General features: G+C 47.3%; 1 protein-coding gene across 1 annotated transcript in view; it reads right to left on the reverse strand.

Moving 5' to 3' along the window:
* The window catches only part of Cd247 (CD247 molecule), an 80,352-nt gene extending 64,861 nt beyond the window's left edge, over nt 1–15,491 (reverse strand). Inside the window, exons 1-2 of the mRNA XM_041663058.1 lie at nt 15,299–15,491; nt 7,554–7,650 (exon numbers count right to left, since the gene is read on the reverse strand). Of these exons, the coding sequence (XP_041518992.1) occupies nt 7,554–7,611 (58 nt within the window). The 5' untranslated portion in view covers nt 7,612–7,650; nt 15,299–15,491. The remainder of the gene's footprint in view (nt 1–7,553; nt 7,651–15,298) is intronic.
* Between the last annotated feature and the right edge of the window lie 6,637 nt (nt 15,492–22,128).

Raw genomic sequence — 22,128 nt, forward strand, 5'->3', positions numbered from 1 at the left:
CTCTTGGATTCTCCCATATCTTTGGGTCTAGGAAGTACAGGCAGGTCTGATTGATGGCTGTCAGTCACGGTGGGCTAGTACAATTTTGCATGATGGGAAACAATATAGGCGTGCATGGCTGGCTTTCTGGTCTCTACAGCAAGAGAGTGGGGGGAGTTGTTTAATTCCAGGAGGTGTTGTCCGTGTTGTGTATGTTTTGAGCATGCTGTCTCCCCATCCCCACAGTTAGGCAATGGTACCTACAGTGCCACAGCCTGTTGCATGGACGAATGTCCTGCTCAGGCGGTCACTCTAGGAGACAGTCTGGCTCTGCAATGCTTCCTGCTTTTTGCTCTCAGCATCAGCCTTCTTAGGATGCTGACTTTGCCCCATCAACAGCACAAAGCCTTGCCCTCCCTGAACACAGCCCAGGCAGATGCGAGGCCTGGGGCTAGACGTGTAAGTAAGTAATTGCAAACTGATTGAAGATATTTGTCACTCAACGGCAGTTTCACCATTCTTTGAGGATTTAGTTTGGAAAAACTCACTTTAGAACCTATGTCTAACATTGTGTTGTTCCTTGAAAGAATTGAATACCCATGAAACTTTCCACTGGATCAAACTATATTCCTAACAGTTTAATTTGGTCAATTGTTTGGGGTCAACCCCTCTCAAATATCGTTTAGTTTACATTTTAAAATGTATTTTCCATGCATACGGTAGGAGTGGGTGTTGAGCACACATAGAAATGGACTGAATTGCGAAGTGAGGCACATCTCTCTCAAGGAAAACTCCCCAAATACTTACATTTATTAAGACTAAGATGGAAAATATGGGCTTACCAGATTTGGGGAAAATATGAGTCCAGCCCTATAATAATATGCCCGAGATGAACAGAGTTCCAGTCTTAACCCGCCCATATTTCCTACTCAGCAGAAAACTGTATACCAAAGATATTCAGTGTCAAAGTGATTCTTTACTTCAAAATTTGAAAAGAAAATAGAATTAAGCACTTCCTAAGGGGATTTCTTTTAAAGCCCGCTTCAGAATTGGACCTTCAAGTGTGTGCTAAAGCCGCTCATTAACAACAGCCAAGTAAGCAGCCTTAAAGAGTTTGAGCACACACTGGCTGAGGACCGGGGAGAATGTCTGCGGCCCAGGCCCCGCTTGAGCAAGTCACCAAATCTTTGAAAGTAATTTTCTCCTTTTTATGCTCATTTTTATTTGAGACAAGTAGCCCACACTGGCTTCAAACCCGCTGTATCACCGAGGATAAGGTCCTCCTGTCTACCTCCAGGTGCTGGGATTACAGGCATACACCACCATCCCCAGACTCGTTTCCCTCATTTATAGAGAAGTCTACAACTTTCCGAGCTACTGGCCACAGTAACTACGACTATGAGATCAGTCACACAAAGTGCTCTCTGTAAAAAGAAAAGATGGCTGGGACATGGGAAAAAGCCATTTGGATGGGGCTTGGATCCTGTCTGTCCTTTTATTCTAGAGCTTTCTGTTTACTATCCCCCTTTGAGTTTGGAAACTATGTTGCTAAGAGCGCACAACCAACAGGTGAGCAAAACAGACCACGGGAGCTCAGCAAGCCCACCACTGTGATCACAGGAGCCCAGCATGTCCACCACTGTGATCACAGGAGCCCAGCATGTCCACCACTGTGATCACGGGAGCCCAGCAAGCCCGCCACTGTGATCACGGGAGCCCAGCAAGCCCACCACTGTGATCACAGGAGCTCAGCAAGCCCACCACTGTGATCACGGGAGCCCAGCATGTCCACCACTGTGATCAGCGTGTCCACCACTGCGATCATGGGAACCCAGCAAGCCCACCTCTGCCGGGAGCCCAGCGTGTCCACCACTGTGATCACGGGAGCCCAGCGTGTCCACCACTGTGATCACGGGAGCCCAGCGTGTCCACCACTGCGATCATGGGAACCCAGCAAGCCCACCTCTGCCGGGAGCCCAGCGTGTCCACCACTGTGATCACGGGAGCCCAGCGTGTCCACCACTGTGATCACGGGAGCCCAGTGTGTCCACCACTGTGATCAGCGTGTCCACCACTGCGATCATGGGAGCCCAGCAAGCACACCACTGCGATCACGCTCGCCCAGTGTATCCACCACTGCGATCACGGGGGCCCAGCATGCCCACCTCTGCCGGGAGCCCAGCGTGTCCACCACTGCGATCATGGGAACCCAGCAAGCCCACTACTGCGATCATGGGAGCCCAGCGTGTCCACCACTGCGATCTGGTAACTTCAAGCATCAGTTTTCTTTCTCACCAAGTCTTGCCTGGCCCTCAACAGATCTGCAACCAATATGTAAGTGTAGGAACACCCTAGAAGATGTGGACATTTTCAAAGAAGAAGCCTTGCCTAGCAAGTCTAAAACAATGTGATAGGGTGGGAGTCCCTACCAGAAGAGACAGATGAAGTTCTGAGCAGAAAAAAAAAAAAGGTTATTTTTCAAATTCTGAGAGTCAATACCAGTGAGGTGGGGTGAGAAAGCCTTCCTAAAACCTTCACAATGTCTGACCGCAGGTAATTCATTCTGTAGCTGAAAGGAACCTTCAACTTTCTCATCATTTTTTATTGCACACACACACACACAAACACACACACACACACACACACACAAGGAAATTAAGGCTCGGAGAGACATTTGTGCCCAGGTTTACTCTGCAGTTGGTGAAAGGGAAAAAAAGAAAGCACGCTTGAGCCGCGTTCCTGCTTTGCTGCACTGGGAAAACAATATTCTATTCTGAAGACTGGGAAACTGAGGCACACTTCCCAAGCACCCTGAGCCCGGCCACCTCTGAATCATCTCTACTCTGTGAGGAGGGCACCAGACCCACCGTCTTAGGAAGGAACGAGCTGAGGGCCACTCACTGACCGGCAGAGGCCATGGACGAGCCCTGACTTCCATCCAGATCTTTCTTCCTGCACGGTTTCCACTCTCCTCACCACACTGCATGGTCCAGAAGGACACGACCATGTGTAGACGGTCATAGAGAGAAAGTCCCATTCTTTTCTCAATAGGATTATTGAGTCTAGAGTCCCCTGTGAAATGCTCTTTTATTTTGGCCTGCTCTTTTAATCGTCAGCTCGAATTTGCACCCCGCCCCCCCCCCCCCCCCGGTAAAGCAAGCTTCATGTGTATTTTTCCTAAACACAACAAGTATTAGAAATAGCCTAAGTATGTACCTAGAGGGAAATACTGGAAAAAGCAAGATGCATATATGTGCAAAGTGGTCATGAAGACTACACGTGGAGGTCACACTAGCTGGGATTCATGCTAGAATCCACAGAATCTTCTATTCCTACGATACCTTTATTGCTTTATTAGTTTGTTAACTGTCCAGCTCCAGCAGTGGTCGCCTTCTTTCCCCCACATTAGAGCAAACACAGGGTAAAAAAATAAAATAAAACAGTGCATTTTCTTAGTTATAAGATAGAATGCAGTTTAGTCATTTGAAATGATCTTTTCTCAAGATTCAAAATAAATAAATAGCTGGGACTGAGAGTATAGGCCTGTAATCCCAGCTACTGGGAGGCCAAGGCAGGAGCACTGAGAGTTCAAGGTCAACCTGAACTATAAAATGAGTAATAGTCAAGCAGACTGAGCAATTGTGTGAAATCTTGTCAAAAAAAAAAAAAAAACAAAACAAAAAAAAGAGGGTCAAGGATACAGCTCAGTGGTAGAATGCTTGCCTAGCACGCATGAGTACTGCTAGTACCCAAAGCAAAATCTACAAAACTGAACGGTAGAATTCCATAGGGCTGAACACAACACTTTAATAACTATCTTTTAAAATCTCTAACTTTGTAACCCACATTGGATTAGCCTGTTCACCTTTGCCCCTTTAATCCCTGACTGTTTAATTTAGTTTTGCTTTGTCTTTCACAGTTTAATGCTAAGTTGTTGAGAAGCAAGATCCAAATGACGCCCATCCAACAGGCCACCTACTAAACCACTCGCGCCGATGGTGTGAAAATGTCACCACTCTGTTCACTCAGTGGACTATGTACTGTGCAGCGACTCGGTTCTAAACCCTGTGCTGAGCACCGGGATGTGTCTGAGAGCCAACAAGGGTCTCTCTTTCCTCGGGGACTGCAGTCACTACACAGAGTGCAAAATGACTTGTTTCAGCTAACAGGTCAAACGATTTAGTTTAAGTTTCTTTCAGCCCAATTCACTATTTGTTCCTGTTGGTTTCAGCTGCCATCATTCTGTTGTAAAGAAGCAGCAGCTTTGTCTTGAGTGGAACTAAAGCATCAGTCTGAACTATTTCTGACCTTTATTTAATCGGTTAAATAGATATAAAAGAGAGGTGGGGGAAAGGTATTTTCAAATTGTGTGCCTAGATTAATTAAATCTAAAGCAATTCTCTGTTGTGCCTAGAACCTACTAAATAAAAATATAAGACACATACATGCTAGATGACTTTTGAAAGAAAAGGTGTATGTTCAATGAACATTAAATCTTATATATTTATTTATTTGGGGGGGGGGCGAGACAGGGTTGCTCTGTGTAACAGCCCTGGCTGTTCTGGAACTCTCTTTGTAGATCTCGAACTCACAGAGATCCACCTGCCTCTGCCTCCCAAGTGTTGGGATTAGAGGCGTGTGCCACCACTGCCTAGCCTTAATTAATTTTTTTTATATAGTATCTCACTATGTAGCTCAGGCTGACCTGGAACTCATAGAGACTCGCCTGCCTCTGCCTCTCAACTGTTGCAATTTAAAGCACGCACCATCATGCCCAGCTAGTCTTATTTTTTTAAAGAACAAAAGCAAAACTAAACATAGTGCTAGATGAACAGAGCGGTTTAATAAACCTAGGTTAAAGTCTTAGGCTGCCAGTGGAGATTTTTGCAGCAGTAAATGTAGTGTCTAGTCTCCCAAGTCTAAGCAGGGCTGAAGCAGGGGAATTAAGAGAAGAAGGACTTGGAAAGAGTCAAGGACTGGAGGGCAAAACAAGTCCATGGTGAAAATCTGTGAGCCCCTAGCGACGCCATCACTTCGCTTCCTTCAAGCCCACTTCCAGAAGCGTCAACCAAGATTTGCTGTTTAAGCTATGTGTGTATAAATCCCTAGTCAGTGTACACCCATGCCAGCAGAGCTGGGGGCCACCCTGACCCTGGCAACCAGGACATTTTGTTTTGAATTCTCCCCTGCCCTCTCTATTTCCATTTTCAGTCTTGTTTTCACTTCGAAGGAACATTTTCCTACAGTATTCTAAAGATACTGAAATGGTGGACCCAAGGTTCATCCTACGCTAGCCTGAGCTGTGATCCACATTTGCCACGGGACCCACCACTGGTCTTCTGTCCTGGTGTCGGTGTGCCCAGAGTTCAGAGAAGGGACGAGTTGTATACTATCAGGAGAAGCCGGTTGGTGCTTTGTAAGTTAGAATCTCAGCCAAAGGTTTCCATCTTCTGTTCCGAGTAATTAATTCAATTTCTGTTTATCGATTGTCCTTTATGTGTGTGTATGTGCGTGCATATGCACACATACATGTGCGTATATCTCTATATATGGAACATTGCAACACTTCTTGCCGTCACGTCTCTGCAAGGAAGGCATTAGTATCTTTGCTTTAGAGGAAACCTAACAAAATCCAGGACCATCATGATTCTCTAGGTTGCTTAGGGACTTGCTCCTAGGAAACGCTATGACTGGCATGCCCCTGCCTGCTACCTTCTTAGGCCATTCTCTGCCCGCTGCAGAGCGTCTCAGACCCTGAGGCTTCACCCTAGAGATGCTTTTCCTCACTAGAGAGTGGACAAAACTGTACTGGTTCATTCTTAGCCATGGCGGAGCAGTTAGAAGTACCAGAAGCTGGGGGTTGGCCGACAGACATGTTCTGCGCCACCCAGACTCCATCTTAGTTCTTCCTGCCTGAGGCCCTGGACACGGTCATGCTAGGCTTTGTGGACTGACCAGTTTAACACTGGCTTCGACCCCAATGTTTGTGTTTTCCCCAAAAAAAATGCAAATGTGAAAAGTGGAGGCCTCCTCTGTTTTGGTGGAAATGGCCACAGGCCTCCTGCCCTCTGGGTGGGGTTTGTTTGTTGTTCTTGGCAGCCAGCACCAACTCAGCAACCCTTTGTTTCTCTCCCTAACTCCCTAAGCTTCCACTTGAGCTCCAGAACTTGCTGCACATGGATCAGTGAGAAGCAGATAAAAGGGAAAGGTTTGACCGTCTCCTCCCTCCATCTCTTGGGAGCCTGTTGCTGCAAATCCAGAACTCCTGCTTGCAGCGCTGCCCCTGAAGTCAGCGAACCTTCCAGGCTGTGAAGATGTTTTGCCTCTGCTTATGAGGAAGGGCTGCCGTGGGCTCCCTCCAAAGCTATTACCCCACAGAACCCTGTGAGTCATACCCACCAGGCCCTTTCCGAGAAAAGTACTACGATCATACAGAAAAGCTGATGACGGAGCCCTCACCACCCCGGGGAGCTAGCCCGGCTCTGCCGTGCCTTCCCTGGTGGTACCACCATGATGATGGTTGCTCTTCCCCTGCCAGCCTTGTGGCTCAACAAACTACCACCTGAGGCAAGCCGTAAAGTGGAGAAAGGATATCCCTCACAGCTACCATCCTTGTTTCTCTAGATTCAAACACAGACTGTCCCATTTCTTGAAAGAGACACCATGTTTCACCGGCACTGTCTGAACTAGAAAGTACTACAGCACACAGAAAGCCAAGCCTCTGAGGGCCGCAACCAGCACAGGTACAAATTCTCTTCTGGGCTGATTAGGACTCGTGATAGTGACTTACCACGAACTCTTCCACTGTTCTCCCAACATTTCTGTCAGTGTCTGACTGCTTGGGTCACATAGAGAGCCATGTGAGCGTGTCACCGAGGCAGAGAGGGGGTGTCATAGGGCTGGTGGCCATGGCGTGGGGGCAGCACTGACAAGGTGAGCTTAAACACAAACTCTAGGCCAGAAAGTGACAATGCACCTTGCCAAAGGCCGCAAACACGGACGCTTTCTTCGTACCCTTCCCTCCATCAAGTCCTCTTGACTCCACCCTACAAAGTGTTTCAGGCCACCCAGGGCCACAGGCCATGACCCTCCCCGAATGACCATGGTAATGTCATTTGTTGACAAAGGAGGAAAGAACGGATCAGAGCGGCAATGGCGACCCAAGGGGGAAGGAAGGAGACATGCTATCTGGGAGGCAGAACAGAGCGCGGCCTAGCTGGTGTTTCGGATCCTGCGCGGCTTCCTTTTAAATGCTGCCTCTCCACGCTGACCTGCCTCGGTTGCTCTTTTCCTTAGTTTCTCCTCACCTTTTCCCTCCACAGACTTTTCTCCTCTTTCCTTATCACTGGACAATCTACAGCTGTGTTTTCCGACAGTGGACTCTGAGCCAGTACCCAGCACGGCTGTCACAGAACAGATACTTGTGTGGGACCCAACCCAGTCCTGCCCCTCTGGTCATTGACTTTGGGAGATAAGGCTTTAAAAGAAACGCTAGGTCCTCCGCACCCCTCTGCTGCCGCTCAAACACACAAAGAGCCCCTAAAAGTGCCCGGCCACGGAAACAGCGCCCTTACCTGCTCCCGGGAACTGAGCCTGAAGGATGCCAATGAGAGCAGACACCTTCCACTTCATCTTCTACTCCTCCAGGATGGTGCCCCGAGGCAGCTGTGCCTGGAAGGATGGGAGAAAGGGAGGTGTTGAAGGAGTCTCTGCAGGCTTTGTTCTGTGGCTGCCACTCCAGGAAGTGGAGGACCGTGGGCCTTTGAGACAGCACCTGCCAGCAATGCCAAGACACCCTAGCACTCCCCCTCTCGGTTCGTAGGCAGGAAGCTCTGGAGGTTTGGGGGTTTGGGGTGTAAGAATGTGTATCCGTCTGAATTTTGCTTTTTCTTCTATTTGACTGTGGTTTTGTGTGCTTTACTTTTTTCTAATTCTTGACTCATTTGTATCTGACTCCTGATGGCTGAAGTCAGACCCTGGGATGTCTAAGTTTCCAGTGCAGGGAAGAACATTGGCCCTTATGGAGGCTGGAGAGGGACAGCTCTAGACCCATGGTGGGTGGGCTGACTGTAGAGACCCCTATTCCTGCTTGCTTTGTGAGCATGCCTGAAGCAGTCAGCACCTCCAGTCTTAGGTTCTTAATCTAAACAGCAAAAAAAAAAGGAGCATGTTTGAGGTACAGTTCTGAACGGCCTCAATTCAGACCACAGAAGTGTGAATACTATAGCTCACATTGGATTCAACCCCCCCCCCCCGACAATATCTCACTGTTTATTCAGCCCAGGCTCGTCTAGAACTCAACTCTCCTGCCTCAGCTTTGCAATTGCCCAGGTTACAGGTCTGTGCCTCCAAACCAGGAAATGCCTCTGCTAACGTCAACTTCTCATCCTTGGAGTTGTTTACCAAAAGAAAAAGATTAAAAGTCAGGCACAGTGCTCAGGCGGCTGAGACAGGAGGATTCAGAGTTCAAGGTCAGACTGGACTAATAGCTAATACAAGACCAACTTATGCTATGTAGTAAGACTTTCTCAAAGCAAATTAAAAATGAAAGCTGAGAACTAAGCGTAAGAAAGAGCTGTACGCGGTGTCTGAGACAAGACCGAAAGGACTGGAAAGAAAGATGTATCTTTTCTTCTTTGACTAAAATAATCTCTCTTAAATCCACAGTTATTCTACATTCGCCAATCTACCAAAATGAAAGACAGTGTTATCAAATCTGGAGGCACAGAGATGGCTCAGGCACTTTCTTCCAATCATGACATCTGAATTCCATCCCCAGAGCCCACACAGTGGACAAGAGAATCTTGCAAGGATATCTCTTGCAAGATATCCTCTGAACTACACACACCACACACACGTACACACCACACAGATACCACATACATGCACATACATACACACACAACACACATATACAGGCACACATCATACACACACAGATACACTTTCTACACAACACATACACGTACACATAACACATACAACAGACACATACACAACCACACATATACAGACACACACCATACACACACAGACACCACACACACAGTCAACACACACACATACAAACCCACACAAGTAAATGTTAAAAATATGTTAACAAATTCTTAAAATAGGGTGATTCCTGAGTTTGTATGAAAAACTTAATGTGTAAGACTAGCTAGACCACAAAATGCACAATCAAACCAAAATACATAAATTAGACATCAAATTTCAAAAGTTTTATGCATCAAAAGAAATTAGGAAGAAAATTTAAAAAATAATCCACAGAATAAATTAAAGTATTTGCAAATTGGATACTGATTACGGCCCAGCATTCAGGATATATAAGTAAATCTACAATTCAATAGGTTGAAAAAAAATAAAAATTAGCCAAAGATTTAAACCTACATTTCTTCAGAGAAGAGAGGTAAATGGTCAATAAACACACGAAAGACTTTCAGTGTTGTTAGTCAGTAGGGAGACGCAAGCCAAAACCACAAAGCAATAGGACAACACAGTAGACACTCTCTGTGCTGGTGAGGATGTGAGGGGATGCGAAGAAACTGCTGTTGCCGTTGGAGATGGAAAATGATGAGGGCCCCGAGCAAAGCAACTTGACAGCTCCTTAACATGCTCAACAGAGTTACCACATGGCCCAGAAACTCTACCAAGTATATACCCGGAAGAATTGAAAACATGTGTTCTACAGAAGCGTGGACAGAAGCGGTCCTACAGCATGATGTATAATGACCCCAGACTGGAAACAGTTCACCACAGCTGAGGAATGGACCAGTGGGTGTGGTGGCTCAAACAATGGAATACAACAGCCATGAAAAGACATGAAGTGCTGTTAGATGCTACTGCATGGGTAAAAGAAACCAGACTGAAAAACCACTTATTGTGAGACTCTATTTATATTAAATAGCCAGACTAGGCAAATTTATAAAGAAAGTGGTCTAGTGGTTGCCAGGAACCTAGGAGGGCCGGCAATTGGTGTGAGGTTTTGGTAGGGGTCGGTGAAAATGCTTTAGAATTAGATCATGGTTACCAGAAAACTGAATGTCCTAAAAACCATTGAAGTGCATGGTAAAATAGTGGATTTGTGACACCAAAACTCTAACTCAATATAAAATAAATGTAGAACAAATAAGATGTAAGGGATGTGAAATGACGCTGCCAGATAGCCAGCATTAGGGATGAGCACAGTTACTAAACAGTGTCTATGACATTATCAGCTCTACTACCCTGAATGCGCTCAATCATGCTTGATCTCACAAGCAGGCTCAGGCCTGCCGAGTACTGGGGTAGGAGTCTTACCGTGTATTTAGTGAAACTGTTTTAGATAAAGGAAAGAAATCTTCAGAGGGACGATGACAGACTTCTAAGTAAATGGTATGTACTGGATCAACTGGATCATCTACACGGGAACATGTACTGTTCTTATGTCATGTTGTACACAAAGATTACCTAAAATACATCATATGTGTCAACATAAGGCCCAAAGCAGGCACATTTCTGGAGTGAAACATGGGTGAATGCTCTCGGTAATAGAACACAAAAATCTCAATTAAGATAAGATGATAAACTGGGCTTCACCAAGACTGCTTAGTGAAGATGCTATCGGGAAAGAACAAGAGCAAGCCGTAAAGAAAGAAAATTATTTGCAAACACATCTATCAGACAGACGATTTAAATCTAGACTATCTAAAGAATTCTTTCTCAATAGTAAGGAAACGAGCTCACTAGGGAAATGGGCAGAAAGTTTAAATACGCAGTTCCCAGAAGAAGATAAGTGGATGGCCGATAAATATATAAAAAGATATGAATAAGACAAATTAAAACTGCCGTGAGGTACTTTTGCGTGCTGCCTAAAACATGGGGAAACTATAGAGTTCTCGCATACGAAGCTTCATCTGTCCTGGTGTTTCCAGAGGCAACCAACCCCTCCTGAGGCTTCTCTACCAGAGGCCTGCCCAGCACCTGCCCTAGCAAACTGACCCAGACTTATGTTCACAGTCCTTACCTGGCTGTTCTGGAACTCTCTGTGTAGACCAGGCTGACCTCGTACTCAGGAGCCCCGGATGACCTGTAACTTACTCTGTCACTAAAGATGACCTTGAATGTCTAACCTTCCTGCCTCTATTTCCCAAACGCATGGATGTGCCACCAAGCTCAGTTTATGGGAGGGTGTAGAGTGTGGATCAGGCTCCTCAGTACGAGGTCAGCCTGGTCTACATAGAGAGTTCCAGAACAGCCAGGTAAGGACTGTGAACATATTAGACAAGCACCCGACTGAGTCCCATCCCAGCCCCCAGCTTTTTATAATATCGATGAGGTTGTCAGGGAAGGCAGCTCAGCTGCTGTTTCCCTAGAATTTCTTAAGAAGATTTCTTTCTTTATGTGTACATGTGTGTATGGGAGGGAGGTGCGCATGTGCTTCAGGGTGCCCGAAGAGGCCAGGGGCGTTGAATCCCCCTAGAACTGGAGGTACACATGGTTGTAAGCTGTTTGAGATGGGTGCTGGGAACTCAAACTCTGCGCAGCCATCTTTCCAGCTGCTGTTTATTTAGAATTTGAAGTGGCTGGGCACAGGCCTATTATTCCGGCGCCTGGGTTACAATCTCGAGATCATCCTCAGCTGCACAGTAACAGGGTACAAGACTGTCTCGGAAAAGCAAAACCAAACAAAAATGAATGAAGTCTTAAAAGTGGAATCCATCCCGGAAATATCTCCAGTTCATTTATCCTGCTTGGATTCACCCAAGGAGCTGCCTGGGCTGTGGGACCACTTGGGTACTGTTCCAGAAAACCTGCTTTTTGTTGGTTCCGCAAACTCAATTTCTGTCTCTGGCAGCCAAATGGACCCTAATTTATGTGTTGGGGCTTTTGAAAATTGAATTAGCTTTTTCCACATAATGAATTATCACAGACTTAGTGCCCTGAAACAGCACAAACTTAGAACCTTACAGTGGTGGAGGGCAGAAGCCGGACCCAACATCCTGGCCCTCGACCTAGCACTTACCAGGAAAAGGCCAAGGTGGTGTTGGCTTGGCTGTGGCTTGGATCTGCAGATCCAGCTGCTTCACAGCTGCTCTTCCTAACTCACTGGTGGCTGGAAATTACCTTACAACTACAAGAACAGGGTCCCCGTCTTCTTGTCATCACTGATTAGATCACTCTCAGCCCCCAGAGGACACCTGCAGCTCTTTGCAATATGGCTGTAGTTATTGCTTTTCTACTCCTTACTCTTGCGGGGGGGGGGGCACCACCCAGCTCCCCAATAAATACATGGAGACGTTTTCTTATTTATAAATGCCCGGACTTAGCTTGGCTTGTTTCTAGCCAGCTTTTCTTAAATTATCTTGTCTACCTTTGCCTCTGGGCTTTTATCTTTCTCTATGCTGTATACCTTTCTTTACTTCTTACTCCATGGCTTGCTGTGTAGCTGGGTGGCTGGCACTTGGTGTCCTCTCTCCTTTTCTTACAGTTGGACCTCATGGAACTGTTTGTTCTACTGAGGTTCCTTCTCTCTGATGGCTCTAGCTTGGTCACATTGACACACACAACTAGGCAATATGATAGCCTTACACGTTCCGCTGGAAAGTGAGCCTGTCCTGCTGGAGGGTTGCCTTCCCTTTGCCTGTCATTTTCACATTTTGGCGTTTTAATCTTTTTAGATGACTCAGGAAGGCAGCATGACTGATGTGCTCTTTCCACTGTATAGTTAAGGAAATTGAAGTTTTACCCAGTATCACAAAACTGGCAAGTGGCCAAATCAAAGCCAGCAGTCAAGTGTTCTGGATGCTGGTGTACCATGGCAGTGGAAGGGTATGTGCTTTGGACAGACAGACCCTGGTTAGAGGGCTCACTGGCTCTGTCTGGACAAGTCAAGAAGCATCTGACCTTTGTCCCGAATTTGCTAACCACGCCCAATTTACTTTATTGCTTGAAGAATGGGCAGCAGGCCTCTTAGAAGTTTTTCTGTGCCCTGTGTCTAGGAACCATGGATGCTGGGAAAAGCCGGCTCCCTTCACGTACTTCAGGTGAGGGGATAACTACTGTCACTGTCTGGGAAAGGATGTCAGAGGCTTGGCTATTACATGTGTAGCCACAGAAGCTCTGGCAAGAATCTTCTAGATAGGAGGGGAGCTGGGATCAAGGAGTGGGCCTTGGTCTCTGGGATGAGTGAGAGGCTGAGAAGGGCAGGTGGCAGACAAGTTAGTTCTTCAGAGAGCACAGACCAAACTGGAGTAGGGACCTGTGTGCTTCCTCTTTGTAATTCAGTCAAACTCAAGGCCCTGCCTTGCATTCCTATTGAACAGAAACACCTCCCTGCCCCCCACTTCTGTGATGAGTTCAGCCTCAGAGGCCTTCTGAAGTCAGCTCTGAAGCACCTAAGCAAACACAAAGTCATTGTCTGAAATGAGAACACTTCAGCCCAGAGACCCCAGGGCATCTGAGGACCAGTTCACAACGTTGCAGAGAGCAGATTTCTTCCTCACCTCTGGCCCTGGGTTTATTTCCATGCTCAGTTCTAATTGGTCCATGCTGTCTTCCCCTCAGTGATGCCTTAGATTCATTTGCTGTTATGGGACACACCACCCCTGGGATCCAATCCCAACTTTGCCCTTCACTGGCTGTGTATCTTTGAACAAACAAAACAAAATCACTTTCCCTCCACGGACCTCTGTGTGCCCCTGAGGGGCTGAATTCTCTAGTCTTTACAAAGCGGTTTCCGGGCGGAGCCTGTAATTTGAGCATAATTTCTCTTGCCTCTCAATGCCCTTCCAGTGTACCAGCTGATACCTTTTTTTTAAGTTTTCAAAATTGGATTTTTAAAAATTTTAATTTATTTTCAATAAAAATATCTTTTCTCATTTTACATTCCAGATCTGGTTCCAACTCCCTCCCCTCCTCCTGCTCTCTCCACCTTCCCCTCTCCTACCCCCTATCCCACCCCGGAACCACTCCTCAGAGAGAGTAAGCCTTCCCCTGGGGTGTCAACAAAGTCTAGAACATTGCTTTGAGGAGGATCAAGGCCCTCCGCCCTATATCTAGGCTGAGCAAGGTATCCCTCCAGAGAGAATAGGCTCCAAAAAGCCAGAACAAGCAGTTGGGATAAATCCTGGTCTCACTGCCAGTGACCCCACAGTCTGCCCCAGCCATACAACTGTCACCCACATTCAGAGGGCCTAGTTTGGTCCTATGCTGGTTCCTTCACTGTCAGGCCAGAGATAGAAGGCTTCCATTAGCTCAAATAAGCTATTGCAGTGGGTATCCCCATCATGGTCTTGACATCTTTGCTCGTATTCTCATTCCTCCCTCTCTTCGACTGGACTTTGGGAGCTCAGCCCAGTGCTCCGCTGTGGTTCTCTGCCTCTGCTTCCATCAGTTGCTAGATATTGGTTCTATGATGACATTTAAGATAGTCATCAGTCTGACTACAGGGCAAGGCCAGTTCAGGCACCCTCTCCACTATTGCTTAGGGTCTTAGCTGGGGTCATCCTTGCAGATTCCTGGGAATTTCTCCAGTGCCAGGTTTCTTGCTAGTCCCATAATAGCTCCCTCAATCAATATATCTCTTTTCTTGTTCTCTGTCTCTGTCCTTCCCCCATCTCAACCATCTAATTCCCTCTATTTTTCTTCCCCCTCCCCTTCTTTTCTCCCCCTCCTCTTCTCCCCTCCTTCTCCCCTTCTGCCTTCCCTTCTTCTCCCACCCCTACACTTCCAATTTTCTCAGGAGATCATGTCTATTTCCCTTCCTGGGGATCTATGCATGTTCTCTTAGGTTTCTCCTTGTTACTTAGCTTTTCTGGGATCATGGACTATAGGCTCCTTATCCTTTGCTTTGCAGCTAGTATTCACCTATGAGTGAGTACATACCTTACTCAGCTTTCTGGGTCTGGGTTACCTCATTCAGGATGGCTTTTTTCTAGTCCCATCCATTTGCATGCAAATTTCAACTCTGAGATACCATCTTACACCTGTCAGAATGGCCAAGATCAAAAACACCAATAATAGCTTATGCTGGAAAGGATGCAGAGTAAGGGGAACACTCCTCCATTGCTGGTGGGAGTACAAACTTGAACAACCACTCTGGAAATCAGTATGGCGAGTTCTCAGGAAACTGGGAATCAACCTACCTCAAGACCCAGCAATACCACTCTAGAGCATATACTCAAAGGATGCCCAACCATACTACAAGGACATTTGTTCAACTAAGTTCATAGCAGCATTATTCATAATAGCCCGAACCTGGAAACAACCTAGATGCCCCTCGAAGAATAGATAAAGAAATGTGGTCCATTTACACAATGGGGTGCTACTCAGCTGATACCTTTCTTCAGCTGAGGCACAGGGTGGCGCTGTGAACTTCCTCTGGGTTGTCCCGGCCCTGTTCCAGAGGTCACGCAGGTGTTCCCGTTTTGACGCAAGAGCGGAGGGTCAGGCTTAGGACCTGATGTTTCAGCCCAATCCTATGGTGCTGGGGATTTTCTGATTTCGCGCAGTCACTTTTTGCCAATCCCTCAAAAGGGAGGACTAGATCGCCTGACTTCATGCGGTGTAGGGGAGCCGGCTAGAAGTCCTTGCTGAGCCAGTCTTGCCCCTAGGGGAGCCTCCCAAACAGGTCCCTGAGTCTAGGAACAATCCTATGAGCTCCACCTCTGCATACTGCTGATCGGGAACACTTGGCCTCTTTTTAGGCCTCTTCCTTAAAGGGAAGGAATGACGATAATCAGGACAAAACGGGGACGCAGTTCCAGAGAAGCAGAGGTATCAGCCTGGGAAAAGGACAAACTTCTCCCATCCTGGGCAAGAGGGTGAAAGAGCCGCCCAGTTAGGAGCTCCGTGCGTTTCCACAGCTACCTCTAGCGGCTCTCATGTCAAACTGCAGTTCCCGAGGCCTCGCTCGCTCTCGGACTGGAAGTCTAGAACCCCTGACCGGGTCTCCTATCCTCTCCTCTTCCACAGGACTCACAGTGAGGGGGCGTGTCACCAAAGCACGTGCGACAGTCGGGGCCTTCTCACGGCCGCGTCATTTTCAAGGAAATGTCCGATTCCTTGCTTCTCCGCTGGTCTTACCATCTGTGTAAGGGCCTCAGGTCACATTCACACCCTGATAGATAACTAAGCAATAGCCACTGTCTAGCCTAGTCCTTGACATAGTCCTGGTGACGGCCGCTGAAGCCGTTGAGTTGGGATTTGAACACACTATGACTTCAGAGCTCACAGCACCTGCTCCCCAAAATTTCAGAGAACTACCTGTAAAAAACCCTGGCATTTTCAAACACACGGTCCTTGCTGTTTTGTTGTTGTTGTTATTGTTTTGTTTGTTTTCACACACTACAAACCTCTAAAAAACAAAACAGGAGGCAAAGTATTTCTTTAAAGGACCACAGGGACCTCTAGTGTTGTGTTCTTGAATCAGAGCTACTGGATCTGGTGTGGAAGTGTGTGGACAAACACAAATCCGCGGCTTGGGTATGAAGTTAAAAAAAAAAAAATCGCATGCGCCCCACCTATCTGTTGGGCTAGCTACTAGGGTTAGAAAAAGAGTACCAGGCATGACTATATTTTATGAAAGTAAAAGTATTGACAGCCGTGACTTCTGCCTTGGAGGAAACTCAACATTATCAGTTGGTATCTGAGGTAAAGAAACAATATCTGTCTAGTATTTACTGAGTATTCTACAGGTGGGTCTCTGTGTGGTTTCTGTGTGTTGGCTTGAAAAGGAAATTGTTTTGAGGCAGGGTCTCTGTCGCTGTATAGACCAGGCTGACCCTGAACCCACGATTCCCCTGTCTCAGCCTTCAGCGTGCTGTGTAACTTGAATTCTCTATGAAAACAGGAGGAAGGGATTATTATTGTCCTCCATTTTGCAGAGGGTCTGCAAAACTCCGCAGCTCCCTCAGAAAAGGGCGCTTGTCTGGATGAATCCCTGGCTGAGGCGGAAGCCAGCATTTGAACCTAACCCTGTGGCAGGGTCAGCACGCTTGAGTTTGAGATGATCTCTGCCCGTGCAAGGCTGCATTTGGAGGCGCACAGTGAGGACGCTGCTTGGATTTCCGGTGTATGGCGGTTGCTTTCTTCTCTGCTAGCCCCAGGAGCAGTGGCAACCGTTGCAGCAGCGTAACTGTGCAAAATGATTTGGGAGCATTTTTGCTAATTTGTGCTTTGTCCTGTGAAGTATTGTTCTTTACAGATGCACCCAAATGCTCAAAGAAATAAAGAGACTTATTCAAGACAACGTACAGTCTGCACAAACTGGGCCAGGCCCCCGGGCCCTTGCAGCCTTGTCTGTGTTCCCAACCTTGTTCCCTGCTCAGCTGTTCTAGGGCCCCTTCCTCCCCACTGCCCTAGGATCTCCTCTCTTTTGCCCTTGTCTGGAATTCTATGCACAGGTACAAAAGTATTTCTTTTTTATTTTTTAATTAAATTGTGTGTGTGTATAAGAGAGAGAAAGAGAGAGAGAGAGAGAGAGAGAGAGAGAGAGAGAAACTGTGCACCACACACAGGAATGATGCTGAGAAAGCCAGCTAAGTGTTTGTTGTGGAAGAGACTGGAGACTCTAGCTAAGGAGTGTGAACGCATGCATAGTAAGCATCCTCCAAAGTTTGAGTCTATGAGAATCTTAACAGAGCCATGACTTTGGCCAACATCAGTGCCGAGGGCCAAGCTGAGGGCCATAGAGCATCTCTAGACCGCCCCACAGATTATAAGCAGGCTAAGAGGGGAATGCTAACTTAATGCCTGACCTTGCTGTTGAGAGACCTGTGGGCAGATTTGGGCTCATGATAGATTAAAAGTGACTTGGGATTGTCATTAAGAAAGAGAAATAAACATTCTATACAAAGAACATTCTAGGCAGATTGAAGAATTAAGGGTGAAAAATTAATTCATAAAAGTGGAAGAAAACCTGAACTGATATTAACAAATTTCCCAAAGGCAAAGAATAAATTTAAAGAAAATTAAATTCATTAAGGGGAAAATATCCAATTATGTGAATATGCTTTATGGAAAATTTTAAATCTACTGATTTTGAAATAATTTAAATGGAAAACAGTTTTACCAAGTGTTGACAATCCCTAGAGCTACCAGAAAGTAAACTAAAGGGATTCCCAGAGGATCACTGGACAGTGGACATCAGCCTAGAGTTCACTAAGAGGATCACTGGACAGTGGACATCAGCCTAGAGTTCACTAAGAGGATCACTGGACAGTGGACATCAGCCTAGAGTTCACTAAGAGGATCACGACAGTGGACATCAGCCTAGAGTTCACTAAGAGAAAAAACAGCTGACTGAACACTTCAAAACTTACATTTATTTAGCGAGTGTGTGCATGTTGGGGGTATGCACATGGGTGTGTGTGTGTGTGTGCGTGTGTTGGGGGTATGCACATGTGTGTGTTGGGGTTATGTACATGTGTGTGTGTGTATGTGCGTGTGTGTTGGGGTATGCACATGGGTGTGTGTGCATGTGTTGGGGGTATGCACATGTGTATGTTGGGGTTATGTACGTGTGTGTGTGTGTGTGTGCGTGTGTTGGGGTATGCACATGGGTGTGTGTGCATGTGTTGGAGGTATGCACATGGGTGTGTGTGCGTGCGCATGTGTGTGTTGGGGGTATGCACATGTGTGTGTGTGTTTGTTGGGGTATGCACATGGGTGGGTGTGTGGGCGTGTGTTGGGGGTATACACATGTGTGTGTGTGTTCGTGTGTTGGGGGTATGCACATGTTGGTAACCTAAAACTTGCCAGTTTGAACAACACAGCCAAGGTTTTCCCTATGAGATTCAGCACAGAGCAAGCTTTGTGACCATTATGACATTTGACTGCAGAGCTATTAGTTGAGTTGATGGCAACCCCTAAAAACAATCTGCAACGTTCCTGGAAACCATACAACCAAAATGTTAAGAAACTGGGAAGAAGAAGAGGAGGAGGAGGAGGAGGAGGAGGAGGAGGAGGAGGAGGAGGAGGAGAAAGAAAGAAAGAAAGAAAGAAAGAAAGAAAGAAAGAAAGACAGACTAGAGGGGAGCTTGCTGTCTGACCGCGTCCTGCCCTATCTGACTGCGTTCTGCACTGTCTGGCCATGTCCTGCCATATCTGGCAACATCCTGCACTGTCTGACCATGTCCTGCACTGTCTGACAGTGTCCTGCCCTGTCTGGCCGTGCCCTGCCATGTCTGACTGTGCCCTGCCCTGTCTGACTGTGTCCTGCCCTGTCTGACCATGTCCTGCCCTGTCTGACTGTGTCCTGCCCTGTCTGGCCGTGTCCTGCCCTGTCTGACCGTGCCCTGCTCTGTCTGGCCGTGCCCTGCCATGTCTGACCGTGTCCTGCCCTGTCTGACTGTGTCCTGCACTGTCTGACCATGTCCTGCACTGTCTGACAGTGTCCTGCTCTGTCTGGCCGTGCCCTGCCATGTCTGACCGTGCCCTGCCATGTCTGACCGTGTCCTGCCCTGTCTGACCGTGTCCTGCCCTGTCTGGCCGTGCCCTGCCATATCTGACAGTGTCCTGCCCTGTCTGACTGTGTCCTGCCCTGTCTGACTGTGCCCTTCCATGTCTGACTGTGTCCTGCCATATCTGACAGTGTCCTGCCCTGTCTGATTGTGTCCTGCCATATCTGACAGTGTCCTGCCCTGTCTGACTGTGTCCTGCCCTGTCTGACTGTGTCCTGCCCTGTCTGGCCGTGTCCTGCCCTGTCTGACCGTGCCCTGCCCTGTCTGGCCGTGCCCTGCTCTGTCTGACTGTGTCCTGCCCTGTCTGACTGTGCCCTGCCCTGTCTGACTGTGCCCTGCCCTGTCTGACTGTGTCCTGCCCTGTCTGACTGTGTCCTGCCCTGTCTGGCCGTGCCCTGCCCTGTCTGACTGTGCCCTGCCCTGTCTGACTGTTGTCAGTTTTTATAACCTCCTTTCAGGAGTCCCCTTTAAAACTCTCCAAGTCCTCTTGGTTCCGACCTCCATCTCCTGGAAAGGGCCAATGACACAGTCCTGGTCAACGACGCATCCTGCCCACAGACCCAGGACCTGGGCTCAGTCACTGAGGGCCCTCCACTTCCAGACACAGCACTGCTCATTCAGGAGTGACTAGGACCCCAAATATGAAGCGTTCATCCACTTTGTCAGACTTGCTGGCTGCAATGAAAACTGACAGGGAGAGGCAGCGCCGCAAAGATGGTGTTCTGAAGGACTGTTTCTTTTTAGGAGCAGCAAATTCCTCCTCTTTGTTCAAATTACTTTGATTTAAGTCCCTGTGACAGCAAGACTCCCAGCTCAGGTGCTGATTCTGTAGCCCAGGGATGCTGCTCTGTGACTGTTACATTGCCCTTGGATACTATGGTTTCTCTTCATACAGATCCCTTGCCTTTTACTAAGTTATGTTTGTAAATGATTTCTAGGCATGTAACAAATTCAAAATAAAGCGGAAGCATTGGGATACCCAGTCAGTACTCAGCATGATCCTTCAACAATCCATCAAAGATAGGAAAGAACCACAAAATACCAGCACCTAGGCTAAGTATTGTTGTGGAATGTTATTTTAAGATGTGTTACATTTGTTTATGAAGTGGAATATTTGTTCAGTGATGCAAAGATGTATTGTATTCTTATATGCTGCATTTGTTTAACTCTGTAAAGCTGTGTTACTGTCCCTGTCTAAAACACATGATTGGTCTCATAAAGAACTTAATAGCGACTAGCTAGGCAGGAGAGGGATAGGTGGGGCTACCAGAATAAACAGAAGAGAGGTGAGCGGAAATTGGAGTGGAGGATGACAGGGGCCAGTCACACAACCACACAGTCAGACACAGAATAAGAAGGAACAAAAAGATATATAGAAACAGAAAAAGGTAAGAGCCCAGAGACGAAAGGCAGATGGGATAATTTAAGAAAAGCTGGCTAGAAATAAATCAAGCTAAGGCCAGGCATTCACAAAAAGAGAAAGTCTCTGTGTGATTATTTGGAAGCCAGGTGGCGGGGTCCTCAAAGAGCAAATAGTAAACAACCAACTGCAAACTATAGGGGCTACAAGTCTTGAATTTATCTCACATTCCCCTCCCTCCCTGTCCTCCTCCCTCTCATGGGCATCCTACAATAAAAAGGGGAAAAAAACAAGCAAATGATGGCCCCATACTCTCTTTGACAGTCACCATTGTCTTCTCAGATGAAAACACAGAGCGTGTGTTTTAAAGAGTTTGGAAAGCACCGTGAAACACTGGCCAATAAACTCCCACGGAGCATTATTTTCTGGGCACTAAAACAGCTACAGAATGCGCCACTAAGGCGAGTGGCCCGCTATCACCTTGCGGTCCCTGGTCTGAATGCCACCGGGAAAGACGTGTGATGCTGGCAATCTCGTCAGAACATTCCTGTTTCACTGAACTGTGCGTGCCTCCCTTCACAATGGGTCCCCACCCCCACGTAATCCCAGAGGCTTTGAACCTGGACTAGACTGCAGATGAATCCGATTGTTGGTCTTAGTCTGCTCAGGAACAGCGGCCAGGGAAGCATCTGGCAAATGCACCCACTTAGCCGCTGCCATTTCAGGGGCTGTCTGCCATGACCTCTTAGCACCACGGCCTTGGTCAGGAGCTGCACGCTGTTGGGACACAGATCTCATTCATCCCTTATCCTAGCTAAGACTGGGGCTCAGTTCCTGTCTGCAGCAGGCGAGGTGTGAGACCCAAGGTCTGAAGCGCAGTCATGGTATGAAGGACCCACCAGCAGCAGCAGAGGCCAGGCCTTCATCTCACCCCTTGCCCTTGATGACTGCCTTTATTTCAGTGTCACCGCCCTGGTCACACCGACATTTGGCTACAATAACTCAGCTATGTGAGAAATTGGCGCTGGGCCGGGCACAGTGGCATGTGTTTGTCATCCAGTACTTAGGAAGCTGAGGCAAGAACATCACAGGGCTGAAGACACCTTGGACTACACAGTGTAGAGACACTAAGAAATAGAGGAGAAAACAAAACAAAAATAACACCACCAACCCCCCCCCCCCCAACAACCTGCATCCGCTTAAACAGTAGTCTGTGGTGCCCCCTTGTGGACACTCAGAATGCTTCGGTGACATCCTACAAGTCCAGTTATAGAGCTGTAAAGAAAGGACTTTGCCCCGTAGGATAATTGGATCTGACCTGAATATGGAGTCTTTCCACGGTACCAA

Source organism: Microtus oregoni, unplaced genomic scaffold (genome assembly GCF_018167655.1).
Source record: "Microtus oregoni isolate MIOR12 unplaced genomic scaffold, Mior012 000013F_ref0000133, whole genome shotgun sequence".
In the NCBI taxonomy this organism is placed as follows: domain Eukaryota; kingdom Metazoa; phylum Chordata; class Mammalia; order Rodentia; family Cricetidae; genus Microtus; species Microtus oregoni.